The 13,085-nt window shown below is 43.6% G+C and overlaps 1 protein-coding gene across 3 annotated transcripts in view; it reads left to right on the forward strand.

Annotated features, from left to right (window-relative positions):
- Positions 1–13,085, forward strand: part of SHLD2 (shieldin complex subunit 2) — a 567,669-nt gene that overhangs the window by 418,182 nt on the left and 136,402 nt on the right. For all 3 annotated transcript variants that reach the window (XM_069240624.1, XM_069240626.1, XM_069240625.1), the window contains one exon: positions 466–700. In XM_069240624.1, the coding sequence (XP_069096725.1) occupies positions 466–700 (235 nt within the window). The remainder of the gene's footprint in view (positions 1–465; positions 701–13,085) is intronic.

The following is a 13,085-nucleotide window of genomic DNA, read 5'->3' on the forward strand; positions in this document are numbered from 1 at the left end:
AGATGCTGTCTGGGAGGAAAACAGAAATGCAAGATAACAAATGCACCTAGTGATGTGACTCAGCCCAAAGGGGCTATTTTGCCAAGTGGAATTGACAGTTTAAAACTGCAGACAGGCTGCATTAACAGGCTTGAGACATGTTTTACAGGGCTGCTGAAGTGGATGACACAGTAAGTACTGCCGGACCACAAGTGGCATCTAATTTACAAGCCTTTGGTATATGGTATACACGGACTCATAAGTAATAAATGTGCCAATCACGTTACCATGTTGTAAGGAGTGAGCACAAGCACTTTAGCACTAGTGTTGTACCGTTTTTTTAAATATGCAAAAACTTGCAAATGTCTTGTCAACATTATTTGTGATAAATTTCATGTTTTAGTCTTACCCAATGAACGAATGATGGACCTGGATACACTGAGGTGATTAAATATCAGAATATTTTCCTTTTTGTTAATATTCCAGGAGTAGTGCAAGTGAAGGCACACATTTCAGAGCTGAAGTTTAGCTTGGACACTCTCCAGATCAAGGATCTTATCTTGGATTCACGCACCCCATTGGAAAATATTGTGGCATCATTACCCCTGATTACATATTCGGGGTGTGGAAAATGTGGCTGCGAGCTCAAGACAGATGAGAACATGGTCTACCAACAGTGCTACAGATGCCTTCCATTCAACAAAGTCCATATGTTCTACAGGTACTTTCTGTTCTCTTTTGTTTGAAGCTTTGTATTGCTTAACATGTATGATTTTACTTCAGTATATGCCATTTTGCCTTCCAAATTCTTATCAGCTATCGTTTAGTAGGAATTGTAACTTTCGTTTGTATTTGTACTCACGTACCATATGAGGGTATCACTGCAGATACTCTTCTGCGGGTTCTTACGCTGCGTAAACTGCACACTGTGAAATAGAAATGTTCATATGAGGAAAGGGGACACTGGAATGTATTGACTGATCTATCATTTATCAAATAAAAAACACAGCTCTTTCAGGTTGGTAGCATCAGTCAGTTATTTCCTTGGAATTGCACAGTGGCTGTAATCCCATCAATTCTTTCACTCATAGGATTTTAATTTAAGGCAGTGAAACTGCATGGAATCATTGCCTTTAATTAAACCACCTGAAAAGAGACTTTTTTCAATTTTTAAACCTTGGTTCCTGGTCAACAGTTGTGAGTTTAGCTTTTCTTCACATTGCAAATCTCTGGGTTTTAAACTTGACTCCGGCATTACATACAATCTCTTGATGAATATTTACTTGTCATGTCAGGATTTAGTGCTGTGCGCTCCTGGTGCAGAGGCACGGACCATCCCTGTTGATGATTTCATCATTTGTTAATATACCTCATTTTTTCATGACCAGTCATGTGCTGAGTTTCCTGCAGGTGCCATACAGATTTCGCCCAAGTGAGTTGCTCTCTGACAGAGTACTCAACTTTGATGGAGACGGGTTCCAGCCAAAGAAGTGGCAGTGCTATCTCCATGCCCAGGCCTTGACAACGGCAATAGTTGGAAAGAGGAGGTGCTATAGCTGTTGGGTTGAGGCATTTTTACCAACACCCCTGTGGGGAGAATGCCTACTCAGTGGGCTATCCTCTGCAAAAACAGGTAGTCAGTCGATACAGACATCATTCGGGCACTTCATAAAATGGAAAAACTGATGACCTGACTTAGAGCTTGGCTGCAGTGGTTTCACAGTCGGAAAACCTATCTGCCGGCTTGGCGGTCCACCCACCCGATTTAGATGTTGGCGGCCCCATAGGCGATAGACAGCCCAAATCCCGCTGAGTCTGCCAGATATTTCTAGCCGCATCAACTGAGCCTTTGGAATTAGTGGCTGGCGGTTGGACTCCAGCCAGTCTTGCCGCTGATCAGATTTCGATGTGGCTTTCTGCCAAGTCAGCTTTGGCAGTCCAACCTCCACACCTGAGGTGGCAGATTAGGGGGAAATGAGGTAAAAACTTACCTTTTTCCAGGAAGATTGTTGGCACAACAATAAAGTCACAATTGCACATGCCAACTATGTCCATGTGTGCACATTGGAAGGGGACCTCTTACCTGTAATGTTGTGATACAAATTGTGTATGTGTGTGTGCAATTGGATTGGCTGGTTGAGGTGGAGGAAGCTGTAGTGGGTGATATAGTTGTGTCAGGTTTTGTGCCACTTGCATCTGGGCCTGCTGTTGGATATGTTTGGTTGTGTGTTGTGTTGCTGTGTGTAACATTTGGGTGAGGGCTGTTGTTGTGTGGTAGCCCTTGTTGTGATGTGTGCAGTTGTGATATTGTGGGAGTGTGTTTGTGTAGATGAGTATCTAGTTGTGGTTGTGTCGTGCGTGGGTGTACTGTCGATAGTGGGTGTATGTTGTGTCATCTATGTATGGCAACGTGTGTTTTTGCATTAATGTGTTGTGTTATGGTGGAATGGAGATTTATAATAGTTTGAATGTAGTGTGTTGTGTAGTATGTTGTGCAAGGGGACACATATGGCTATGGGGCACTTTGTGTGTGTATGCGACTTACCTCTAATCCACAACCACTGCCATTGTACGATGTCCATTGGATCCCACGACATCCTTCCTCTGTCATCAGTCTGCCACCAGTATACCGTCTGTAGAACTGTAACATCTAAATATGGTTGGCAGAAACCCGCCAGTCTGTCGGCTAGGAAGAGCACTGCGTCATGGCGGTCAGCGGCTCAACTACAATATATCTAAATATGGTGGTCAGGATACCGTCAGCTTCATGGAGTACTCGGTCTGCAGTGGCGGCGGATTGGCGGTATTGCTGTCAATATCTAAATCTGGCCCTGAGTCTTCTTGAAGGCAGAAATTATTGGAGATGCTGAATACAATTTGAACATTATTTCAATATGTTTCTTAAATGTCCCGTCTTTACAGTCTAGTGGAAAGAATTAACTATTCAAATGAGTATGTTTTTAAATAAAAGCACAGAGCTAACAGCCAGAAATATTCTTTTTAATGACATACCAGGTAGCCACCCCTAGGAAAAGGATAACAATTGTGTCTACTAATAGAATTATATTTGCTGAAAAACAGCGCTAAAAACAGAAAGGCAGCAATTAAAACGCACATCGACCCATGAATACTCGACATGGCAAATTTGTGGGGACTGAAAAAAATGTAATTTAACATTGAAGATCAAGCAGAGCAATTTATATTCATATGGAAAAGCTCTCTAGATCTATATGATTGCTAGTTGTCATTTCAGTCTGGTTGACTCTTTTCATGTAACATTATTTCTAAAGCACTGAACTAATCTCCAAAACATTGTATTATAACACATTTAGATGGACATAAAACAAACTATAATTACATTTTGGAACCCGTGTTTATGACTTTAGTTGATTTAATGGCTGGCTAACAATTACACAATGGCTGTTTCCAACTAAAACATAATTTCGATTAAGGTCATTAGCATACACATATACATAGCCAGATGTTAATATAAATTTGGTAATCTCTCATAATTAAAACGTAGTCACCAAGTAGGATTTTATGGTTAAAATCTTTAATTACCTCTCATATATTCAGATCTATATTTGTTTATGGTACACTTCTAATACTATGATGTAATCTGTTTAAAACCACGCCTGGCACCCTTTGCTCCCACCTCCTGTGAGGTAATGTGTGTGAATGTGTATAGCATGTATAAAGTGTGCAAGCGAGACTAGGTTACCCCAGACTGGAGTCTCCCAATGTATGTGCAGCCCCGAGGAAGGTCATTGGCCATAAATGAACATCGCAGGCACAGAAATGGCTGTCTCCCCCTTCTCTCTGCATGCCTCTGTGCTGCTCACCCTTCTCGCCGCCGCCACCTCCGTGCCCAGGCAGTTGTAGCTAGAATGAAACTGGGAGAACGCTTTTGTTCAGCTCTGTTGCCGAAAGGTACCAGGTGGCTTTGAAGGAAGTATCACTAATGTCACAGCAAAACCTGAACGAAGGAAATGTGCTGGACGCTCAGTCCCACCATTGTGATCAGTGCTGGCATTAAAGGATGGAGTCACAGCAACAAGTACCCGATTAGCTGAGCATGGTGATATTACGGGATATTTACCAACACTGTGGGGCTTGGGTCACAGTCAAAGTATGGAATATTAATTTGTAACAGATTTAACTCAATTTCAAGCAAGATGCACTTGAACACAGTTGGATCCCTAGAAAAAATGAAGCACTTCTGAATGGCTGCTTGGCTCCTGCCACCCCAATAGCCACTCAGAGCAGCCCGGCCAGGGGAGCACTGCACAGGGGACAGAAATATTAGCCTTTCGGCAGCAGTTTGGGCTTAGACTTCAAAGTCTGCCGAGATGGATGCACTGCTGAAGGATTGGAGGAGAGGCTATATACTGCCTTGGATGCTAAGATCCGGCCTTACTAAGCTCAAATATCAAAAGCCAGCTGCTTGTGTGTCTACGGTGCGGATCGCTACCAGTCCCAGTTCCAGGAATTTGCATCTGGATGGGCCAAGGGAACATTCGGGTGGGCCATTGTGTGCCCAATTTTGGTCAATTCTGCAGGTAGCCTACAAGCTCAAGATTTACATCATATATTCTTTCAAACAGGTGTGCACACATCTAGAGCATTATTTGAGAGTAAGAGCTAATGTCTACAGTCAGCAGCCCCAACCTTTATAATTTCTAGCAGACCAGACTTCAACCCAAGCACCTTGATTCCATGCAGATTGTAATAGTAGTTCAAGCTTAAAGATATGCCCACTACCGCACCTAAGCCTTGACGTTTCCCATTAGAAAGACTGCCTGCTTACTCCTTGCAATTTGCACAATACCTAGTTCTTTGCATACTGTGAACTTTGTAACTGTTTATTTTCATGTCAGTCATTCTTTTAGCAGTATACTTTCATTGATTAAAAAACGTTTTAAAAAGAGCAACACTTTTAAAGGAAGCAGTGTTGTTGACAACTGAGAACAGTTTTTTGGTAATTGAGGTCAGAAAAGTAACCTTCTCGGGCCGTATTACACAGCGTGCCCCAGTTACAGAAGGGGCAGCAGATGCATGTGCAGCCCCTTCTGTAATACTGATAGCGCTGGCACACGTGTAGCCAGTGCTATATTCAAAGATTGTTCCCTCATTTCCATGGAGCGTGACCCCACACAGATGAGGGAATAATTTTGCCTCTCAGCCCACCCATATTATGGATGTGGGCACATAAGCAATCAGGCACATAACATGTGAAACAAAAGCAATCATCCAACCTAACTGAATACTCCAGCATTGTTGGGTTTTGTGTCAGTCTGAACTGAATACTTCTTAAATTGCATTTGCTTCTCTTGGGTCATGTCATGTTATGTTAGTTTGTAAAGCGCACTCTTACCCAGGGTATCCTGGCACTGAGCAGGTGTGAGATTAGCCAAGCCTAGGGCCTAATTTGGTTATTCGAAAAACCAAGTCTTCAGCTTCTTGTGAAATTCAGGAAGTGAGGAGGAGGCTCTGTTGTGTAACAGCATCTCATTTCACGCTTTAGGAGAGATGCACTAGAACGCTCATCCACTGGATCTGGTTTTTCATATGTGTGGGGTGTGTGCAAATATGAGTCTTGCCAAGCTGAGTTGTCTGGAAGGTTTGCGAAAGCAGTTGGTATTGTTGAGGTATACTGGGCCAGAGTGCCATAAAAAGTTTAGGTGAGGAGTTTAAAATTTGCTTATTTGAGTATGGATGGCCAGTATGGCTCCTTGAGGTGAGATGACATGTGTGAGTGTCGTGAGAGGTTGGGATGATTCTGCCTGCCGAGTTTTGGATGTTCTGCAGCTTCCTGATGAGAGCCTTGTTTATATGGAATAGAGGGGGTTCTTGTAGTTTAGACTGCTGGTGGCAAGAGTGTGGGTGATGATTGTCCACATGTTGACTGGGAGCCGTTTGAAAATCTCTGTTAGCATCTTAAGTATGTCGAGGCACTAAGCAATGATGGCATTGACTTGGGCTTGACTTTGTTTTTTATGTGTTGGCACCTGTGTTGCACCTCATCAGCACAAGTTTAACAGCCAAGTATATCAATAATCAACCGAAAGGCGAACAGTCAACCTTTGGAAAAGTTCTTCAACTGCTCTGCAACATGTATTGCTGCATTTTGTTTTAACTTTTGGTCCCTTTAGGATAGAAGCATTTTTTAATCTGCAGATTATGCAGTAGATGATAGATTATGTGACAAATTTGGCAAACCCATAATTTTGCAGATAGCACCACAGCCATAGAAGTGCACAATTTCAGTGGCGATGACTGTAACCTGGGAATGTGCAGTGTACTGTAACAAGATATCAGATTATGAAATGCTCACATTTGTAATTCTGCCATACTGGTGAGAACAAATTCAGCCCAACACATTATCTCACTTGTGATAACAGTTATTTACTTCACCCCAACATGTGGCAGAAATCAGACAGACATGCTTAGAGCTTGATTCACAAAGATAAACTTACACTTTGTGTAAATTAGCTATTTTTGGTATTCCTAAACTACAAGTTTAATTGTACAAATAGTAATTTTATGACCGTAGAGACTCTGCACTCATAGCAGAGAGTCTGCACATAAAAAGTTGGGCCTGTCCTTTGTTTTTTTGCGGAACTCTTCACCCCGACTGCAGCATGTCCGGAATCGTAACATTATTGTCAGTAAAAGTACACTTGTTGTTCTTGAATACAAACTAATAGTAAACTTCCACAAACCTGTAAGTTTATCTTCGTGAATCAGGCTGTTACTCTTTTAGGTATTGTAATTCCACATTAATTTTTGGGGGACATTTATGATTTCCTCACCCTCAAGGCTGCTCATCCAATGAGGCTTGCGCTGCTACTATGTGAATAATATAATGCATGCCCCATCCTAAAGTATATTACTGCATGCATCTTACACAAACTAAAATAGATAAACACTATCAGAACCCCAACGCAGCCCATAGTTGAGGTGCAGAAGGCCATTCACAAGTCTGGGCCCTGGTGTCACTGCACCTGCTGCATCATTAGCAGGTAAACCTCTGTCCGCATTCTCCTAACTAAAGATGGGGACCCACTGAAACCTTGATCGAAGCTTGAACCTGAAGCATGGCTCTGGCTCAGCTTGAGGTCCTGTTGGAACTTCTAGACCGAGATTTCATGAACCTCCTACCTGCCACCCTCAATCTACCTGGATGTGGTGTTATGTTGAGAGCTTCCAACTTTGAGCAAGCTAGGTTCAAGCTTCAGTGGTGGCTCTACATCCTGTGATCCTGGGCCAATCACCAGTGCCTAAAAGTAATGAATGTGACCCTGTGAAATATACCTGGTGTTCATATAAAGTGCTTCAGTACCTCCAAGTAGAGTTTGCACTATATAAATACTGCAGAAAACGGCACAAAGAGCTATAAACAAAGCATTAACATACAAAGAGAGAAAAATCGGTATCCATTTCACCAAAGCGTACTTTTCTTCATATGTGTGCATGAAAACACATTCAAACACATGAATCAGAAAACCAACTATACAAAAACCTATTGTTTGATTTCATAGACTAATATTTTCTCTATAATAATCTGGGTCGCATACAGGGGTCATGTGACAACTGCCTGGCCTTTTGGTTTACTGATGGCGTTGTCACCAGTTTGAGTAAGGGGCAGGAATGACTCTAAGCTAATGTTTAAAAAGCATCACTTTTAATAAGTACTTTTCAGTGTAGGACTATGTTGTGACATATTAATTTCAAAGCTGTCATGTGTTAAAGAAAAACACTTTTTTGAATTTTGAAGAGACTTTATTTTATTTTACGTGAAGTTTCTTGTTTGTTTTACATAGTAAAATTTTTTGGGGTTTGGCTCGTGCATGGTCTTTCAGATCCCCAGACCCTTAGCTCGGCTCTGACTTGGCTCTCACTGTTAAATTTGTTGGCTCACCCACTTCTATCCCCTACACACAGCGCTCAGTTTCAGTTTTAAAGACTGAAAACAACATTACAGCTTTCTGATGTTGAGGTGGAGAAAGCATTTAACAGGTGCCTTCTCCGTGGCCTCTTCTGCTGTGACTGGGTGGCCCAAAGGTCATGTTTGGTTGTGCCAAGCCCACCCGGCTCCCCTGCTAGAACTAAGCCTGATCGCTACCCCACGGTTAGAGTGATGTGAAGACAAGAGACCCATGCCACTGCCCTGCCTAACCCAAATCGATAATGGCCAAGAGGAGGATCTTGTATGCCGCCACCGTGGGTGGGAGGAACCCATCCAAAATATTGTAGGGCGGACCACTTTTGCATCAGGGCCTAAACAATTTGCTATTCCTCCCCCTGAACCTGGCATGCTGTTGTTGTGTGCTGATCACTGTATGGGACTTTGTCGCAATCCCAGTGTGGTACCCTGGAAGTCCTTGGCGACTGCAAAGGTTGTGTTACAGCCCTTCGGGCTGCACATCCTAGCTTGATCACCCCATCTAGAGTGACATTTTACTCTAATACACTCTGCCATGGATGACAATGCCTGTGGACGTTCCTGACCAAAAGGGTGCTTTGGAAGCACACGCAGCGTGCTGCATGGCATCGGCACGCATCTCTCCTCAGGCAAAGCAGCGCAGCAGCTCACTACAGCTCTTGTGCCTAGTCTGAGCAAGTGTAGTTACTGTGGCCCAGATGTATCAAATAATTTTGACCATTCTTTGTCTCTGAGAAAATGTGTTCATACTTATGGCCCTATAAGTGCACGCATTCTGTTTTATTGTTGATTGTTGAAACAACATAATTTGATGCTAAGAGAAAAACATTTTTTTGCACTATTTAACTTGTTATTAAAGTGAATCTTAATGATGTATCCTTTTGGAAAGCCATAACAATACCTCCACAGTGTATTTATTGTGTGCCGTTCACATTTTATTTGTACTTGAGTGTCAAAACCTAACAAGCATTAGCAATTCCAATAGCTCTCCCCTGTGCAAGAGCTATTACTTTTAGCCATGTTGTACAGTAGCACGACTGCTGTGCAGCATGGCTAAAAGTAACAAAAAAAAGCGCTATGATGTAGCCAGCGATGGCCGTGTTATGTCGTTTTTTTTTTCTTATGGCAGTGGGGTGGGAGGACGGACAACATTAGTGATGGTGGGAGAGAACAACCAACACAGGCAACGGGAGCAGTGCCAGATTAAACCCTGTGGAGGCCCCTAGGCAATCGAAATTTCGGGGTCCCCCTCGTAAATTATCTCCTGATAGGTTGTAATTTTCTTTCAACATCAAATCAATATTTTTTATCCATTGTCGCGGGGCCCCTTAGAGGAGTGGGGGCCATAGGCCGTGCCTACTTTGTCTATTTGGTGAACTGGCACTGAATGGGAAGGTAAACAGAGCACTGTGACTCAGGCAGCACTAGCCGTGTCTGTGCTTTTTTTAATGGTAGGTGGGAGACATACCTACAAAGGAGGATGGTAGATGGGAAAGAGCAAGCAACACAGACAACGTTTGTTATTGGGACCATCACAAACAAGGGGAGGGAACAAGCAACATGGACAACTGGAATGTGGGAGAGAGGAAGCAACACAGACAACAGAAAGGTGGGAGGGAGCAGGCACCAGAGATAGCTTACAAGCAACTGGGGAACAATCAACAGCAAAGACGACGGGAGGAAAAAGAAAGAAAAAAAAACAATTTCAAGCAGTAAAGGTTGAAACCAAAAAATAAGTGACAGTGGCGCGTGCTGGCTAACTAGTAGGCAGGAAATAAGACTGACAATGAAGCCAACAAATGGTAAGCAATGGATATGCTCCAAGTGTCTTGAAGCGACAGCGCATGAGCCCTTTCGCAGGCGCGACCGAACAAAGGAGCTTATTACATTCACTGAACTTGGAGTATTATCTGATTTCTGGGCATACAGGGACAAAAGGTAATACCTGTTACAGCGATTGTCCAGTTGCCTCTGAGTTCCCTAACTGGCAGAAACCCGGCTCGACATGCGAGCGTGGTGAGTGTGTAGGACAGCAGGGTTGATTGTGACCTTACATTTCAGAAATGGCAATCAAATGAAAAGGAGTTTGTGGTACTCAAATCAGACAGCTACTTTGCAGGTTTTGTACTAAGAGGAAAACGCGTTCCAGAGGGAAAAGGACCCGGGGAGTTGGCTCCGGTTCATCGGAGAGGTTACCAGTGTGTTTGTGAGTGTGAGTGTGCAATGTGTATGGTAGGAGTACTCGACCACAGTGTGGGTCATCGTTAGAGTTCCTGGAGGTATAAGCAGTGGACGCTAAGCGTGGTAGAGGTGCAGAGCTTAATTAGTAAATAAAAAGGTGCCGGTGCTCAAAGCCCTCCTCTTAAACACTCGGCTGCTGCATTTAAATGTGCGAGCCCAGAATACTGAGGCTGCGTACTCATGAATCCATCTCGGGCCTCTTCAATCCAGTTACAGCCACTCCTGCCCCTTCAGCTCACTCTTATTTATTTATTTATTTAATGCGTTTTTATATAGCGCGGACTATACCCGAGGGTGTCAGAGCGCTTCACAATAGGCAAAGTAGAGATACAAGAGGAGAAGAATTACAAGTGAGCCTGTTACATAAACAAACGTTACATTACATGAGGCAATAGTGAAAATTGTGCAAGTATCAAGAGCAAAAAAATACACGAGGTAGCAAACGATACGTTACGAAAGGAAAAAGTGACGTGTGCAGGTTACAAGAGCACATAAAGTACGAGTAAAGGTAAAAAAATTGCAATAAATGGTAGACACTCAAAACACTCAAACAATACTTCCGTTACATGAGGCAGTGGTGGCCGTTGTGCATGTATCAAAAGTAAACAAGATATAAGAGGTAGCAAATGATACGTTGTAAAAGGAAAGGTGCCGTGTGCATGATACAAAAGAGTACAAAATACAGGTAGAGGTATAATACTGCACTAAATGGCAGACACTCAAAACACAAAAACACCCTGGGAAGGCACTTCTATAGGCGTGGAGAACAGAATTTCTTATAATGGAAGGACTTCCTTTAGGAAACAGAGAGCTAGAATTAAATTTGGAAGTGTCTTTGAAGGAGGAGAGCTTTGAGGTCAGTTTTGAAGGCCTGGGAAGAGGTGGTGGTCCGAAGCTGAGGCGGAAGTGAGTTCCAGATTCTCACCGCGTTGCCTGAAAAGGATTGGGCCATCGATCTTTCCTTCTTGAAAATGGGAGGTTCAAGCAATAACTTTTCTGCATTACGTGATGGTCTGGAGCCCCCAGAGAGTTTCAGTTTATTCACCAGGTAGCGAGGGGAGGAGGAGTGCAAGGCTTTGTGGGTGATACATGCAGTTTTGTAGATAGATCTTGCCTCTATGGGAAGCCAACGGAGGGTGGATAAAATGGGTGTGATGTGGTCGCTTCTTTTGGCCCCATATATGAAACGAGCTGCTGAATGGAGAATAGACTTCAGGGGGGAAAGGTGGGATTTGGGAAGGCCAGTAAGAAGAGAGTTGCAGTAGTCCAATCTGGAGAGAACCAGCGATTGGACCAGGGTTTTAAGGTCGTGCTCCGGGAAGAAGCGCCGAATCCCCCAAAGAAGGCGCAGTTGGTGTCGAGCAAACTTTGCAATGGAGTCGATGTGGGAGAGTAGATTGAGTTTTTTGTCGAGAATGACACCAAGGGACTTTGCGCTCTCGACAATGATGGCTTATTGTTCATTAGATTGATCTGATCCATCCATGTTTGCACTGGGGGATGAGAAAGTGAGGAGGAGAGGAGGAGGAATTCTGTTTTGGAGGGATTCAGGATCAGTTGATGAGTTACCATCCAGTTTTGAATGGAGTCGAGAGTAGAGCTAAGGAAGGAGAGATCGTGAGTGGAGGCCACCTTGAGGTAGATCTGAGTGTCATCCGCATATAGATGATAGTGGATCCCGGATTTACTCAGGAGATTTCCCAACGGTTCTAAATAGAGATTGAACAGTGTGGGTGCAAGTATGGAGCCTTGAGGAACACCTTGACTGATCGCTAAAGGAGCTGAAAGACTGTTCGCTATTTTGATCATTTGGGATCTATAAGAGAGGAAGGAGGCAAACCATTTGAGCACAGTGCCCTCCATGCCCATTCTCTGTTGAAGAGTGTTAAGGAGAGTGTTTTGATTGACAGTGTCAAAGGCTGCAGAAAGATCAAGAAGAATTAGAAGACAAGACTCCCCTGAATCGAGTATCCGCAGCGCGTCATCAATCACTAGCAGCAGGGCTGTTTCAGTGCTGCAGTTTTGAATGAAGCCAGACTGGAAATTGTCAAGAAGATCATTTTCCTTGATATGGCGAGAGAGTTGTTTCGCTACACATTTTTCTGTGATTTTCGCAAGAAAGGGTAGGTTAGTGATAGGACGGTAATTGTTGAGGTCGTTCGCATCAGCGGTGGGTTTTTTAAGCAGAGGGGTGACCTGCCCAGTTTTGAAGGAAACAGGAAGGGAGCCTTGACTGAGGGAGAGGTTGACCAGAGTGGTCCAATAGGAAAGAGAATTAGTATAGAAGTCAATGGCAATGGTACTAGGGATGGGGTCAAGAGAGTGGTTAGAGGGCTTTGTATCGAGGATGCATTTAAGGAGAGCATCGTCAGAGATGGGGTCAAAGTTTTGCCAAATGGTTAAGGATTTGCGCTCCTCAGTAGGGGTAGGATGAATGACCTGATCTACAAGTGATTTAACTTTTTCGTCAAAGAATACAGCGAATTCCGCTGCTTTCTTTGTGGAATCTTCCAATTTGGAGGTTGGGTGAGAGCTGTTTGGGTTCTTGATGAGGTCGAATAGTTTTTTGGGTCTATTTTTGGCTGAGTCAAGGAGGGATTTGTAGTGCGACGCTTTTCCAAGGAAGATGAGCTTGTGGTACTTGGATCTTGCTGAACGAAGAGTGGCCAAATTTTCAGTGGAGGGCGCTTGTCTCCATTGTTTCTCAAGGGCTCTTAGGAACTTCCTTTCTTCATAGAGGGATTTGTTGAACCAAGGTGCTGAGGGAGTGGGCCTTTTCTTTTTGCTTTGGAGCGGAGCGACATTATTGATTTCGACTGCAAGGACTGTGAAGCATTGGGAGGTGAGTTCGTTAACATCTAGGTCCGGGTCTAGCCTTGGAAGTGATAGCACTGCAGAGTCACAGAGGGTGCTGAGGTCA

Source organism: Pleurodeles waltl, chromosome 6, assembly GCF_031143425.1.
Source record: "Pleurodeles waltl isolate 20211129_DDA chromosome 6, aPleWal1.hap1.20221129, whole genome shotgun sequence".
Classification (NCBI taxonomy): domain Eukaryota; kingdom Metazoa; phylum Chordata; class Amphibia; order Caudata; family Salamandridae; genus Pleurodeles; species Pleurodeles waltl.